Source organism: Musca autumnalis, unplaced genomic scaffold, assembly GCF_047663935.1.
Source record: "Musca autumnalis isolate F117 unplaced genomic scaffold, ASM4766393v1 scaffold_4, whole genome shotgun sequence".
NCBI classification, from domain to species: Eukaryota; Metazoa; Arthropoda; class Insecta; order Diptera; family Muscidae; genus Musca; species Musca autumnalis.
Window position 1 is genome coordinate 2,272,769 of NW_027411977.1, and position 16,550 is coordinate 2,289,318.

At 35.0% G+C, this 16,550-nt stretch overlaps 1 protein-coding gene and 1 long non-coding RNA gene across 2 annotated transcripts in view; one reads left to right on the forward strand and one right to left on the reverse strand.

Moving 5' to 3' along the window:
* LOC141404086 (uncharacterized) overlaps positions 1-16,550 on the reverse strand; it is a 128,605-nt gene that overhangs the window by 12,869 nt on the left and 99,186 nt on the right. The window lies entirely within an intron of this gene.
* Positions 4,022-15,818, forward strand: LOC141404071 (ATP-dependent RNA helicase DDX54). Its single transcript, XM_073987342.1, has 8 exons — positions 4,022-4,197; positions 4,253-4,796; positions 4,855-5,034; positions 5,090-5,253; positions 5,334-5,744; positions 5,810-6,082; positions 6,147-6,308; positions 15,002-15,818. Exons 1-8 carry the CDS (start codon positions 4,195-4,197, stop codon positions 15,728-15,730), a joined length of 2,466 nt encoding a protein of 821 aa, XP_073843443.1. The 5' UTR covers positions 4,022-4,194; the 3' UTR covers positions 15,731-15,818.

The window sequence follows — 16,550 nt, forward strand, 5'->3', positions numbered from 1 at the left end:
CCCACGCATCCAACCATTACACTACGTTTCACGGGTGGTAAATCCGATCTTCAGGTGTATTAGGATGTTGTTTTTGTGGCAGACGAAGGCAAAGCTTGGTAACTGGTATATATATCGAACTTCATTAGATAAATGTATATGCGAAATTATGTCAGTTAATTGAAACTCCAAACTTTTCCTATAGTCCTGCTTTGGTAATCCCATTTTTCAATGTTCACAAATACTATGGTAAGTTTTATTCCTACATCATTAGTAATTGCTCTTCTATATCAGAAGATTTTATTTTTTTTTTTTTTTTTGATCATCAATTATTGTCTACTAAAGTTTTGACAAGTTGATGGTGGCTTAGAACGCTAAGACGCCGGCAACCTTGACACTCAGTTGTCGAAGACCCAGGTTCGAATCCCAGCCTGGCTCATGCTGAAATTATTTTTTATTTTTGCCTTATTAAGGCGAAGGCCATTTATAGTGATATTTAATTAATTCTCTTTCGAGTTGAGCTGTTAGGCCTTTAGAGATACATTGAAAAATTAGGAGTCTACCGAAGTCCCACGCATCCAACCATTACACTACGTTTCACGGGTTTCACGGGCAAAAATAGAAAATAATTTCAGCATGAGCCAGGCTGGGATTCGAACCTGGGTCTTCGACAACTGAGTGTCAAAACTTTAGTAGACAATAATTGATGATCAAAAAAAAAAATAAAATCTTCTGATATAGAAGAGCAATTACTAATGATGTAGGAATAAAACTTACCATAGTATTTGTGAACATTGAAAAATGGGATTACCAAAGCAGGACTATAGGAAAAGTTTGGAGTTTCAATTAACTGACATAATTTCGCATATACATTTATCTAATGAAGTTCGATATATATACCAGTTACCAAGCTTTGCCTTCGTCTGCCACAAAAACAACATCCTAATACACCTGAAGATCGGATTTACCACCCGTGAAACGTAGTGTAATGGTTGGATGCGTGGGACTTCGGTAGACTCCTAATTTTTCAATGTATCTCTAAAGGCCTAACAGCTCAACTCGAAAGAGAATTAATTAAATATCACTATAAATGGCCTTCGCCTTAATAAGGCAAAAATAAAAAATATTTTATTTGTAATTTGAATTATTTTATTTGTAATTCGAATTTTTCCATTTGAAATTTGTATTATTCTATTTGTAGTAGTAGTTGTTGTTAGCCAATTCAAGAACCCCACTTTGCCAGTTTAATTGTTCGTCTCATTTTTAGTCCATTCAAGAACCACACGCTGTCCGTTTCATTGTTCGTCTCCTGTTTAGCCAATTCAAGAACCCCACTTTCCCGTTTTGGGTGTGTGTCATGTTTAGCCAATTCAAGAACCACACTTTGGCCGTTTCATGTTTCGTATCTTTTTAGCCAATTCAAGAACCCCACTTTGCCCGTTTCATTTTTCGTCTCATTTTCACCCAATTCAAGAAATCCAATTTGCCCGTTTCATTTTCACCTATTCAAGAACCCCACATTGCCCGTCTCATTTTTAAGCCTATTTTTAGCCAATTCAAGAACCCCACTTTGCCTGTTTAATTTTTCGTCGCATATTCACCCTATTCAAGAACCCCACTGTACCCGTTTCATTATTCCTCTTTTTTAGCCAATTCAAGAACCCCATTTTGCCCGTTTCATTGTTCGTCTCATTTTTAGCCAATTCAAGAACCCCACTTTTCCCCGTCTTATTTTCACCCAATTCAAGAACCCCACTTTGCCCGTTAGGAGGCAAACATCCCAGGTGGGACAAGGGAGACTTTAACTGTAATGCTTGGTTTACATTTCAGAAATCCACTCGATCAAATCCATAGGTTAAACGTCAAATGAAATCCAGATGAGATTTCATTTGACGTTTGAGGTATGGAATTGACAGTTGAAATCGAGTGGATTTCGTAAATGTAAACTTAGCATAACATTACAAACAAAAACAACCCCCCATACGATCCGTTTTCGAATGTTTTTCGATAGTTTTGCGGATATTTTGTTCGAAAACGACACTCGAGAACGATTCATTCGTCGCTCAGTTTGTGGCAGGAAAACTTTCGAATTCGAATGTCGTTAATAATATTATTAGCGAATGAAAGATGATAGTTTTTACGATAGTGCCGAAAAAGCATTTTTGGCGGAATTTCGATTTTATGACATGTTTAACTTTAACTGACGTCTCTTGATTTTCCTGTTATGTACCTTTTCTTCTTTGTAATGTTTGCGATTCAATGCGTGTAACAGTTTATAAACATTGTTGTCTTGTATTTGTAACCCCGGCATATGTTGTGTTTATCAACACTTCTTGTTTATATGATACGTAGCATTTATATCGAAACTATTTGAAAAAAGCAAATGGGAATTTTTTCACGAACTACATAAAATTAGCTTCGTTCCCGTACTTTTTAATGGTAAAACTCGTAAAAGAGAGAACTGCAAAAAATTTGTTCTCACACACACGTTTTTTGAAATAGTTCGGGAACGGAAAAATGGAAAATACGTCAAAAAAACTGGAACAAATGTCAAAGTCGCCGTATCAGCCAATCAGACGCCGGCAACCATGTTACTATTTTTTTACTCGCCCAAATTTGTCGTGTAAAAAGTTTTTAACGAGAGCGTCATTCAGCGCCATTTTTGTTTAAAGAGAAGTGAACATTTTACAACTTTTTTATGTACGGGAACGCTTTTTCGATTAAAATGTGTAAAAGTCTTAAAAATTGTAAAAACTTTTTAGTTCTGGAACACAGCTATTATTTTTTCAAACGTAAAAAATTTCCGAAGTAAAAAATGTTTCTCGAAACAATTTTTCTTGTGAAGAAAAACATTCGAAAAATGTTCGAAAATGATATCGTTTTTAAACTTTTGACGAACAAAAGAACAACGTGCTTGTGTACACCCGAAAAACATTTGCCAATCCTTCGACAGTGATATCGTTTTCAAAAGTTGTGCCGGACATTCGAATAATATCCGCACTTGGTATGGGGGGAAATTCCTATGTGGTTGTTGTTGAGTTGTATTTGTTGTAGTACTTATAGCTCATTTAGACTAGCCATAAATCCTCGACTGGATTTAATAAATCCAGTACAAACCTAATTGCATTTAGATAAACATTCTGGAGGATTTAAATGGCAGTCAGGTGATTTTTGTTCATATCACAATTACCAATGTAGATGCACCAGCCCATCTGATCGAATTTGAAACGTCAAAAGAATTTTTTGTAAATTGAATTCGTCTCAAAAAACATACGTCAAATTACAAATTTATTGTTTAATACTGAATATGTTTGCACATTATGCTACTAATGCTAACTAAAGAGTAAATAAAGAAACATTTTATCGCAGTTTGCCCATCTAAAATAAATTAACGAATTATTTTATCGTTTAGACATCGTAAATATTAGTCTTGGTTGATTAAAATCAACTTTGTACATAAAAACAATTTTAATTTTTCCGCCTTGTTTACAAATTTTTACATTTTAAATTATTTTTAGTGTAGCAGTTCACCGATGCATCTACCTTGTTTCTTGTGCCAGCTAGCAACTTTTTGTATTTTCTAGCAACATGTTGCAAAAAACAGAGGATTTATTTTTGTATGGGAAATCTGGTAGATTTTGGCTGAATTTAGCAAATAAAACCTGATAATGTGCTAAATCCGGCTAATGAAGTCATATCTAAATGGGCTATTACTTTACTTGGTTTGTTCTACCATGTGAAATAATTGGTCTGTTCCAGAACTGCAAGAATCTACTGATTTTCAATATTTTTCCGATAACATAAAGGAAAAATTGTTAGTAGATTCTTGCAGGTTCTGGAACAGAGCAAATAATTGAAATATGTTGAAAACAGAAGAATATGAACACAATCAAAATATGTAAATGGAAAACAAAAAGAAGTCGATGATTCAAAATTTTACAACTGTTTTTGCAGTTGTCAGGACGCCTACGTCACACAGACAAATTTTGGGTTTTTGACAATCAATACATGAACTCAACTGTCATGTCTTTTGTAAACGCAGGGTTAGATTTACGAAATTTACGGACCAACAAATTTGGTCCGAAATTCCCAAAACGGCAACGCTGTTTTTCACGTAAAACGTGGTTTTGTTTTGTTGTGAAACAAACGTCAAATGTCAATGTGCATTTGTTTCCAATAAAAACATTAAAAAATATTATAAGCGATAAAGATAAAATGGTAAGATCTTAATATTTTTTTTTGCAGTAATAATTTAAAAATATCCTATTTCTAGGTAAAGGTAAATGAGTTACCAGGTTTTCCATCTATGGATGGTGGGGGAAATGGGGAAGGCAACGATCTCCTAAAATCTAAACCCTCCGCGAAGGCAAAGAAAAGTGGTGGTTTCCAGTCGATGGGCTTGAGTTATGAAGTGATAAAAGGTATAACAAAACGTGGATACAAAGTTCCTACACCCATTCAACGTAAAACCATACCTCTAATATTGGAGGGCAGAGATGTCGTTGCAATGGCCAAAACGGGCTCGGGTAAAACGGCCTGTTTCTTAATACCGCTGTTCGAGCGCCTTAAGAGGAGAGATCCCACCAAAGGGGCGAGAGCTTTAATTCTCTCTCCTACTCGAGAATTGGCTGTACAAACCTACAAATTTATCAAGGAATTGGGAAAATTTATGGACCTTAAGACTATTTTAGTTTTGGGCGGTGATTCAATGGACTCGCAATTCTCCGCCATACATACATGTCCCGACGTAATTGTAGCGACTCCAGGTAGATTTCTCCATCTGTGTGTGGAAATGGACTTGAAATTGAGCTCCGTTGGTAGGTGATGTCCAGAATATTTTTTGACTGCAGATAAGTTAATTTTTTCTTCTTTTAGAATACATTGTTTTTGATGAAGCTGATCGTTTGTTCGAAATGGGTTTTGGTGAGCAATTGAATGAGACGTTGCATCGATTACCCCAATCGCGACAAATGGTTTTGTTTTCTGCTACTTTACCAAAATTACTTGTTGATTTTGCCAGAGCAGGTTTAAGTGATCCTGTATTAATACGTTTGGGTATGTATGAATGTTTTAATTTTTGTTACATTTCACATTGTTTCGTATTATGCAGATGTTGAATCAAAGCTTCCCGAAGCTTTAAGTCTGAAATTTGTGTATTGTCGCTCGGATGACAGATATACTACGTTGGTTACATTGTTAAAGTATGTAATTCCACAGGATGCTCAAACAGTGGTATTTGCTGGTACTCAACATCATGTTGAACTGCTATCATTTGTAAGTAGAACATGATGGTAACCATAACCTCGTTCCATTACATATACGAAACGCACACTGTATTCATATACAATTTTCAGATTCTTACTGGTTGCGGTATAACCAATACATCCGTATACTCTAGCTTAGATCCATCGGCACGTAAAATAAACACTGCAAAATTTGTCAACAAAAAAGTATCGGTACTAATTGTAACTGATGTAGCTGCTCGTGGTATTGATATTCCTAGTTTAGACTATGTGGTGAATTTACATTTTCCTGGCAAGCCCAAACTGTTTGTACATCGTGTAGGTCGTTGTGCTCGCGCTGGTCGTACTGGTACAGCCTTTTCAATATTTTCCATGGAAGATGCAGCGCACGTATTGGATTTGCACTTGTTTTTAAATCGAGAATTCAATATTAATGACCCCAAGGCAATTGGTACAGTTCCCCAAGAATTACTTGAAGAGGAACATTTAACTGTAATGGAAATTAAGAAAAATCACAATATTGTGAGTAAATGTTTAATATATATTTGATTAGATTCAATAAATCATTCGAGGGCTGTTCTTTTTAGAGTGGTGTATTACGTACTAGTGAGAATGCATACAAAAAATATTTGTCATCCAGACCAGTTGCTTCCACAGATTCTAATGCTAGAGTAAAGAAATTGAAATTCTTCGCCCTCAAACCTCTGGACGATTTCATAGAACAAGCCATACCAAAATTGGCTGATGCTGCACAGTCAACCAGTAAAAGATCTGCCGAAGAAATAGCTGAAGAAGAACGTAGGCTACAAGAACAAAAACACGATCTACTTTTGCAAATGAAAAGTTTCAAGCCGCATAATGTAAGTCTAGCGATAATATCAATTTTTCGCTGTTTTGTATTACGCATGCTATTTTTATTTCTAGACAATATTTGAATTGAACAACAGCCAGAAATCAGTGCCGTATCAGATAATGAAAGCCAAACGTTCACACCATTCAGAAGTGATAGAAAAATATCGCTCTAAAATGGAGGAATTGGACAAAGAGGAAGAGACCAAAAAGGCGGAGAAAGCTAAACCACAAAAGGTAAATTTCTTATCATTACATAAATTCATTGTCGAAACGACGAAATACTAGACAGTGACAAAATGTAGAAATCGATTTAAGATATCGTCAGTAAATAGGGAAAACTATAGTTTCCAGCAAGAAGGGGAATAATGATTACCATTGCGACCTTTTTCCGCTATTTGCGATACGCTAATGACGTTGTGATAACAGTTTGTATGATTCGTCCTTGGAAGTAAATATCAATAATAAATTGTGCCAATTAGATGAGTATTGTATGTGTGATGTTATGATGATCGAATATATTTGGTTATATTGTTTGTTGTTGCAGCATCATAGAACCTACGCAGAAGCATAGGTTTGATGCTGGGTTGGCAACCGCTGACCGAAACACTGGCTTCGGGTCAATCGGATACGAAGAATCCGCCGCCGTAGGATTGGGATTATATTGGTTGTTGTAACATTGTTTATTATTGTGTGTTTGCGTGTTCGTTTTTCTGCTCAATCTGGCTCTGGATCTATCTCCAGTTCCAGGAATGTGGCTGCTTCGATTGGATGTAACCACAGATCCAATCCAATCATACCGCTGGCCGAAACAAAATCGGTAAAATTAATATGCAAAATTAAAAAGTACCAATAAAAGTTGACAACGCTTTTGGCATCGATAGAACTTTGCGACAACTTTATTTTGGCGCTAACTTAAATTATATGTATTTAAGTATTACCCTATGTTCCACCTAGGAACCTGGATATTAATAAATAAATAAATAAGTATTACCGATTGTTGTCGCTAAGCAAAAAATGAGTTCGAGAGTCCGAACAAAATTTTTTTTTTCGAAAAAGCAAGCAAGTTACAAAAGGTTTGTTTGTACCATGCACATAGGGGACATTGTTAAACGTTGTTAAAGTTTGATATTTGATAATATGTGTCCTAAATGTTCACTAAGACTATTGCGATAAGATTTAAATCCAATCGGTTCAGATGATATATTTTATTTATTTATTTATATTATTTATCTTATCTATATATATAAAAGAGCAGTGAGGTGAGGTATTCACTGACTGACTGACTGATTCATCAGCGCCCGGACCAAACCGCTGAAGCTAGAAAGTTGAAATTTTGGGTGTAGGTTGCTGTTGGTGTGTAGGGGTGAGATAAGGCTGGGTTTTTGGAAATTCGACCTAGAAGTGTACGAAAAGTACTAAAAGGTACTAATTATGGTACCCTTTGTATTAGGCAAACGGTAAGAGCTAGAATTCTGAAATTTGGAATGAGGGTCACTGATGGAGAGTTAGAAAGATGTACCAAAGGGTTTTTGGAAATTCGAACTATAAGTGTACGAAAAGTACTAAAATTTACAAAATTTAGTACCAATTGTATATTTTGAACGGATATAGCAGGAAATAATGTAATTTGGTATGGAAATCAAGGTTGGGGAGTGGTGTTGATGTAATTAAATGGTTTTGGAAAATCGTACTAATGTGTACGAAAAGTACTAAATGGTACTAAATTATGTACAACTTGGATATGGGTTAACGGATAGAGCTGGAAGCCTGAAATTTGGATTGAGGGCCACTGATGAAGAGTAACAATGAAAGGTTTTTGGAAATTCGAACTATAAGGGTACGAAAAGTACTAAATGGTACTAAATTTAGTACAATTAGAATTTGGGTGAACGGATTGAGTTGGAATCCTGAAATTTGGAATGAGGGTCACTAATGGAAAATAACAAAGAAAGGTTTTTGGAAAATCGAACTATAAGTACAAGAAAAATAATAAATGGTACTAAATTTAGTACAATTTGGATTTGGGTGAACGGATAGAGCTGGAATCCTGAAATTTTGAATGAGGGTCACTGATGAAGAGTAACAATGAAAGGTTTTTGGAAATACGAACTATAAGGGTACGAAATGGTACTAAATATAGTACAATTTGAATTTGGGTGAACGGATAGAGCTGGAATCCTGACATTTTGAATGAGGGCCACTGATGAAGAGTAACAATGAAAGGTTTTTGGAAATACGAACTATAAGGGTACGAAATTAGTACAATTTGAATTTGGGTGAACGGATTGGGTTGGAATCCTGAAATTTGGAAAGAGGGTCACTAAGGAAAGTATCAAAGAAAAGTTTTTGGAAATTCGAACTATAAGTGCACGAAAAATAATAAATGGTACTAAATTTAGTACAATTTGGATTTGGGTGAACAGATAGAGCTGGAATCCAGAAATTTGGAATGAGGGTTACTGATGAAAAGTAACAATGAAAGGTTTTTGGAAATTCGTGTTATAAGTGCACGAAAAGTACTAAATGGTACTAAATTTAGTACAATTTGGATTTGAGTGAACGGATACAGCTGGAATCCTGAAATTTTGAATAAGGGCCACTGATGAAGAGTAACAATGAAAGGTTTTTGAAAATTCGAACTACAAGGGTACGAAATGGTACTAAATTTAGTACACTTTGGATTTGGGTGAACGGACAGAGCTGGAATCCTGAAATTTGGAATTAAGATTACTGTTGGAATCTAGAATTGAGATATGGAGGTAGCTTTGGAAAATCGTACTAATGTGCACGAAGCAGTACTAAATGGTACTAAATTCGATACAATTTGTATTTGCGTGAACAGATTAGTGTTGGAGGGTAGGATTGAGGTAGTTTTGGAAATGCGTACTTATGAAAAAGTGCTAATTGGAACTACATTGGCTATAATTTGGAGTTAGGTGAACTGATAGAGCAGATATATGAAAGTAGTTATTGGAAAGTCGTGTACGAAAAGTGCTAAATGGTACATTTTGGTATTTGCTATATGGTACAGTATTTTGTTCAATTTGTGATTTTGTAAAGCGGTAGACCTGGAATTTTGAAATTCGGTATTAGATTAGTAATTGGTGTTTAGGAGGAGGTAGAAAGGAGGTTTTGAAAATGCTTACTTATTTATACAAAAAGTACTAAATCTATATATATATAAAAGAGCAGTGAGGTGAGGTATTCACTGACTGACTGACTGATTCATCAACGCCCAGACGAAACCGCTGAAGCTAGAAAGTTGAAATTTTGGGTGTAGGTTGCTGTTGGTGTGTAGGGGTAGATAAGGCTGGGTTTTTGGAAATTCGACCCAGAAGTGTACGAAAAGTACTAAAAGGTACTAAATATGGTACCCTTTGTATTAGGGAAACGGTAAGAGCTAGAATTCTGAAATTTGGAATGAGGGTAACTGATGGAGATCTAGAAAGATGTACCAAAGGGTTTTTGGAAAATCGACCTCTAAGTGTACGAAAAGTACTAAAATTTACAAAATTTAGTACCAATTGTATATTTTGAACGGATATAGCTAGAATCATGGAATTTGGTATGGAAATCAAGGTAGGGAAGTGGTGTTGATGTAATTAAATGTTTTTGGAAAATCGTACTAATGTGTACGAAAAGTACTAAATGATACTAAATTTAGTACAAATTATATTTGGGTGAACGGATAGAACTGGAATCCTGAAATTTGGAATTAAGATTACTGTTGTGTATGATTGAGACATGAGGGTGATTTTGGAAATTCGTACTTATGTGTACGAAAATTACTAAATGGTACTAAATTTGGTACAATTTGGATTTGTGTGAACGGATGGAGCTGGAATCCTGAAATTTGAAATTACGGTCAATTGTGGAGAGTAACGAAGAAAACTTTTTGGAAATTCGAACTATAAGTGCACGAATAGTACTAAATGGTACTAAATTTAGTACAATATGGATTTGGGTGAATGGATAGAGCTGGAATACAGACATTTGGAATGAGGGTCACTGATAAAGAGTAACAATGAATGGTTTTTGGAAATTCCAACTATAAGGGAACGAAAAGTACTAAATGGTACTAAATTTGGTACAATTTTGATTTGGGTGAACGGATTGAGCTGGAATACAGACATTTGGAATGGGGGTTACCGATGAAGAGTAACAATGAAAGGTTTTTGTAAATTCGAACTATAAGGGTAAAAGTACTAAATGGTACTAAATTTAGTACAATTTGGATTTGGGTGAACGGATAGAGCTGGAATCCTGAAATTTGGAATGAGGATCACTAATGAAGAGTAAAAATGAATGGTTTTTGGAATTAGAACTATAAGTGTACGAAAAGTAATAAATGGTACTAAATTTAGTACAATTTGAATTTGGGTGAACGGATAGACGTGGAATCCTGAAATGTGTAATGAGGGTCACTGATGGAGAGTAACAAAGAAAGGTTTTTAGAAATTCGAACTATAAGTGCACGAAAAGTACTAAATGGTACTAAATTTAGTACAATTTGGGTTTGGGTGAACGGATAGAGCGGGAATACAAACATTTGGAATGAGGGTCACTGATGAAGAGTAACAATGAAAGGTTTTTGGAAATTCGAACTATAAGGATACGAAAATTAATTGGCGTCAGCATATTTCCAGCTATGTCGAGAGCTTTCTCGGTTGTAGTTTTCGTAATTTTGTTATGATTAGGTGTCTTTTATATTTGTATAAGATAGTTAAGTTGAAGACACCAGTGTGCGTTTTCGAACTGTTTTCCTTCGGTAGGTCGGAGAGGAATGTGCAAATTATTTTGCCAAGAATCACGCCAGTGTTGGAGAAGTCATTTTTTATCAGAGTTTCGCGTGCATTTAATAATCTGCCACCTTCACTTAAGTGTCTTGGGGGATCACTTATTTCTTTTAAAACTAAATTGTACACTTATTCCCAATCTCATGATATCTGAATGTAATATGTCTTGTTTTAATTTATTAAAGGCCAAATTCTGGTTTTAGAGTTGTCGCTGAAACTTGTTTATATTTTCTTTTCATTTAAATATAAAATAAGATATTAAATTTAATATATGATATGCTTTTATATTTGTTTGGAGTAGTATATGCTTAAAACCCGTTTAATTAGAATTTGTTTTAAATATTTTTATATCTTTATTTAGTTTTAAGGATTAAGTTCAGAGTTAGGTGTAGTTTAGGATAACTTTGCTTTTGTAACATAGATGGCCTTATAGGCTTGGTTACCCATTCGAAATAAATAAAATAAAAAAAAAAAAAAATAAAAAAGTACTAAATTTAGTACAATTTTGATTTGGGTGAACGGATTGAACTGGAATACAGACATTTGGAATGAGTGTCACTGATGAAGAGTAACAATGAAGGTTTTTGTAAACTCGAACTATAAGGGTACGAAAAGTACTAAATGGTACTAAATTTTGTACAATTTGGATTTGTGTGAACGGATTGAGCTTGAATCCTGAAATTTGTAATGAGGGTCACTGTTAAAGAGTAAAAATGAAAGGTTTTTGGAATTCGAACTAAACTTATACGAAAAGTACTAAATATAGTACAATTTAGATATGGGTTAACGAATAGGGCCGGAATCCTGAAATTTGGAATGGGGGTCACTGATTTAGAGTAAGAAAGATGTACCAAAGGTCGAAAAGTCCTAAATGGTAGTGAGTTTAGTATGATTTGGATTTGGATTTGAAGAGCTGGAATCCTGAAATTTGGAATTTAGTTTACTGTTAGAATATAGAATTGAGATATGGAGGAAGCTTTGGAAAATGGTACTAATGTGAACGAAGCAGTACTAACTGGTACGGAATTCGCTGTATTTGCGTGAACAGATTACTGTTGGAGTGAGGATTGAGGTAGTTTTGGAAATTCATACTTATGGAAAAGTGCTAAATGGAACCACATTGGCTTTAAATTGGGGTTAGGTGAACAGATAGAGCTGAGATATGTACATTTTGGAAAATCGTGTACGAAAAGTGCTAAATGGTACAACATTTGGTACCTTTTGGTATTTGCTATATAGTAGAGAATTTTGTACAATTTGTGACTTTGTAAAGGGTAGAACTGGAATTTTGAAATTCGGTACTAGATTAGCAATTGGGGTTTAGAGTGGAGGTAGGGAGGAGGTTTTGAAAATTCGTACTTATTTATACAAAAAGTACTAAATAGTACTATAATGGGTTTCAGGAGAACAGATAAAGCTGGAAAAGTGAATTGGGGTTAGGATATATGTTGAATATAAGGAAGTAATGTTTTAAAATACACTAAGTCGAGAGGTACCGTTATATGGGGATATACGAAAATGTGGATTTTTATGGTCATTTTGGATTTTTATGGCCATTTTGACTGCCGAAAATTTAACGGACCTATACGGGTTCTGGGCGAAACCGCTAAAGCTAGAACCTTGCATTGTAAATGTGCGTGATTGTTGTTGTGAAGGCGTGAGATAAAGTTTAGTGTTTGGAAATTCGTACTGGAAGGGAATGCTGTGTTAGTGAAGGGTTAAAACCAGGAGTCAAATCTGAAATGCAATATGATACGTAGTTTTGGAAATTCGAAATAAAAAATATGGTAGTTGTGTAGGGATGCGATACTTCAGATTTTTTTTTTGTAAATTCTGACTACAATCGAAAAAAATATTGGTAATAAAAATAGGTCTTAATACAACAGAATCTCCAGTATTCACCATTCCCGTATTAAATATTGTTTATATATATTTTGTTCCCTTTCCGCATACGAAGTAGCGGGCATTTGCTAGTATTAATATAAGATAAATTGGGAGAATAGCAGCTATCCAAATTTAGTTACAGGGTATTTTTTGGTATATTGATTATAGTACATATTAAATGTGTATTTTACAATATGATATAAATTCAACAAGTAAGAAAAGTCTATAGTCGGACGGAGCCGACCATGGGATACCCTATACCACTATCCCTGGACAATCGCTCTCCACGGAACTTCTTTTCAATGATTGTGAAAATTTAATTATCAAATATCAGAGATGTAATGTATAATACTTATGACCAAAACCAAAAAGTTATCTGGAATGACAAAGACATTTTTGTAGCAGGAAAGGAAAATTTAGTTCACACAAACTAAAATGTAATGAAACCCACTTATGTAGGACGACTACTTCCGTTGTTTAACCGCTACGTTATTGAAATTTTTACCAATTTCACACAAAAGTTTTAGTCCATTTAACCCGCTAAGTATTATCTGATCTTCACGTTGGTTTGTACGCTTCTTCTTCATCATAAACTCAAACTTTGTTTAAAAATTTGCGGGTTATTATTTTGACCTACAGAGCCGCTACAAAATTGGTTAAAATTTTGTTTTTGGTCCATTTCATCCCCTGAACATTTCACGATCATCACCAAAAACTAATTATTTCTATTCTGACCCGAACCCAACCTCCTTAAAAAATTCGTTACAATCGGTCCATAATTGCGGCCTTATGCTTGTTTAAAATTTTTAATGGACGGACACACATCGCTAAATCGCTTTATCTCGTCGAGATATGAATTTCGGCATACCAAATAAGGGGTCTAGGACGAATATTTCGTGGTGTTACATAAACTTTTGAAGAGACAATAAGTAACATGGGATAAAAATGTGGTTCTCTACACAGAACCCATTATATATTATGCAGTAGGCCCGTTATCTAGCAAACACTTTATTGCAATTTACATCAGGGGAAAGGTCAGTAGTTTTTTTCCATACGTAGGCTACTTTGCGAAACATATATGTCCTCAAGGAATTAAAATATCGACCAAAAATAAAATTTTTGTATTTTTTATACAAAAGTAATGGTACATTTCACCCGCTAAAGAATATCAGATCATCATTCAAAATTGTAGGCATCTTTTTTCGACCTATACTCTTGCCCGGTGCAAAATTTCGTGACTATTGATTTATAATTGCGACTTCTAGCGAGTTTATTATTACACTACAAACAAATAACGGAATATATTAGGCTGTAACTCTGTTATCTAATCATGCACACCAACATAACAGGCATCAATTGAAAGGTCTAGCGTTCCACTTTCAAGTATATCTCACTTGTCCGGAATGTCACTTCCAGGAATTAAGATATAAGCTGCATATTAAAAATGTTCACAATTTTCACACAAAAGTTTTGGTCCATTTAACCCTCTAAATATGATCCGATTGCCATCTCAAATTGTAAGCTTCTCCTTTGTGATATACTCTTACCTTATTTAAAATTACGCGTTGATCGGACTATTATTGAGACCTACAGAGCCGCTTGAAAATTGGATAAATATTATGTTTTTGGTCCATTTCACCCACTAAATATTTCACGATCATCACCAATAAGAATAGGGATCTATTCTGATCTGAACCCGACCTCCATACAAAATTTCGTGAGGATCGGTCCATAATTGCGGCCTGGAGCGGGTTTACAATTTATAATGGACAGACGGACGGACGGACGGACAGACACACATCTCAAAATCGCTTTATCTCGTCGAGATATGAAGATTGGTATACCACATTGGGGGTCTCCGACGAATATTTCGCGGTGTTACATGAATTTTTACCAAAACAAACTTATAATACCCTTTTCCACATTGTGGTATAGGGTATAAAAACTTTGTTGACATTTTCAACTGTAGGAGTTTTAAGAATATCCAATCCTTTGTTGTGTAGTATTAGGTTGTGTTCTTGAAGTATAGACGGGCATTCAGAAAGGATGTGTAATTAATTAATTAATTTTATATGCTCGGAATAATTTAAAAAACCAAACTTACATTAATAGTGTACAAATTTGCATGAATACGAGATCTCACATTTTGTCAGCATCAGATAAATTTTCGTAATTGCATCCTTCTTATTATAAAATTCTGTTACTTTCTAATTCTATGTTTAATGTTTTCGTAACCCAACAACGTAGGAATGTAAACAATCGGAGGATGTCGGCGAGGACGAGATAAATTCAGCATTCAAAAAAGTAGTGGCACCCAAGAAACGTAAAAATATGGATGACCTTTACACAGAGAAACCCAAAAAGAAGAAGAAGGCAAATACCAATGTCAAGGATATGGAAAATTTCATTCCATATCAGTCAGCAGACAAACACACTGAAGATGGCTTGGCCATCAATAATTTCGAAAGGCAAGCAATGAAGGCTGAATTCTCGGTCATCGATCGTGAAACGAATGAAGTACGCCACAAGCCGGGCATGAAGAAATGGGATCGTATAAAGAAGAAGATGGTGGCCGTTCAAGATCCCAGAGCGAATAAAATTCGTACAGAATCGGGAGCTTGGATACCATCGTCCTTTAAGACCGGTCGATATACCGATTGGAAGGAGAAAACTAAAATTGAAGAACAATTGGCTAAAGAAGCTGGCAGTGACGACGATACCTTCAAGCCTTTGTCGCATGAGAAACGCTACCCCGTCAGTAGGCATGCTCGACACAATGCCAAAGTTGAAGCCAAGAAGAGAGCAGGAGTGGGCGGCGACAAAGAGTTGCGTACTCCGGAACAAATTGTTAAGTCACGCATGCGTCTTGAATTCATTAAGAAACGTAATGCAGAGAATACTGAACGTAAAGCAGAGAATCGTAAGAGAAGTATGCGAAAGAGTCAGAGGCCTACAATGAAAAATAAAAAGAAGTAAACAAATTTTATCAATTTTTTAGTTTGTTTATATAATATACGTATGTATGTAATTGAAATTAATACATATTTTTTGATTCTAAGGATAACCAGTTTACTCGCTTTTAATGTTTAACAAATTAAACTAAAAATAATGGAGTACATTTCGTACTAGAGGGAAGAAGGGACGAACAGCTCATGCAAACGATTTTAATATACGGTGTAATAGGCGGGATAGTATGTAAAAAATCTTGCGCTTTGGCCTCTAATTGCCCTGTAGATATGTATTTGAATGGTCGTCCACTGAGTTTCAAATGTCAATTCGATTGCGTATACATCAAAATAATAAAATAACATCAAAATACCATCAATAATTTCGAAAGGCAAGCAATGAAGGCTGAATTCTCGGTCATCGATCGTGAAACGAATGAAGTACGCCACAAGCCGGGCATGAAGAAATGGGATCGTATAAAGAAGAAGATGGTCGCCGTTCAAGAGTAGGAACTCTTCTTATGAATATTGTAAAACTAATTGGCCTTCAGGCTTACTTTACAAAATGTTTCAATAAATAAATAAATACTAAACAAAACGCTCTAATTCTAATAAAGGTACATAATCGTTATTTCAAAATTTCACCTATTACATTTTTTTTTTAAATTTCGAATAATTAAATTTTAATTAATTCCACATTTATCGATATGTTACATTTACCATTGTATCTGTGCACTTGTCATCGACCCCTCCGCCTTTATGCAACTGATTGCAGTTAACATCTTTGCATTGGAATTTCTACGCAAAATAATGTAAATATTTGAAATTCCTGCACGATCTTTACGCCACCA

Excerpts from the sequence above, each read along its gene's own strand:
- LOC141404071 (XM_073987342.1), top strand. Across the intron at positions 4,797-4,854 it reads CTTGAAATTGAGCTCCGTTG|AATACATTGTTTTTGATGAA; the intron begins GTAGGTGATGTC and ends TTCTTCTTTTAG. Across the intron at positions 5,254-5,333 it reads ATGTTGAACTGCTATCATTT|ATTCTTACTGGTTGCGGTAT; the intron begins GTAAGTAGAACA and ends TACAATTTTCAG.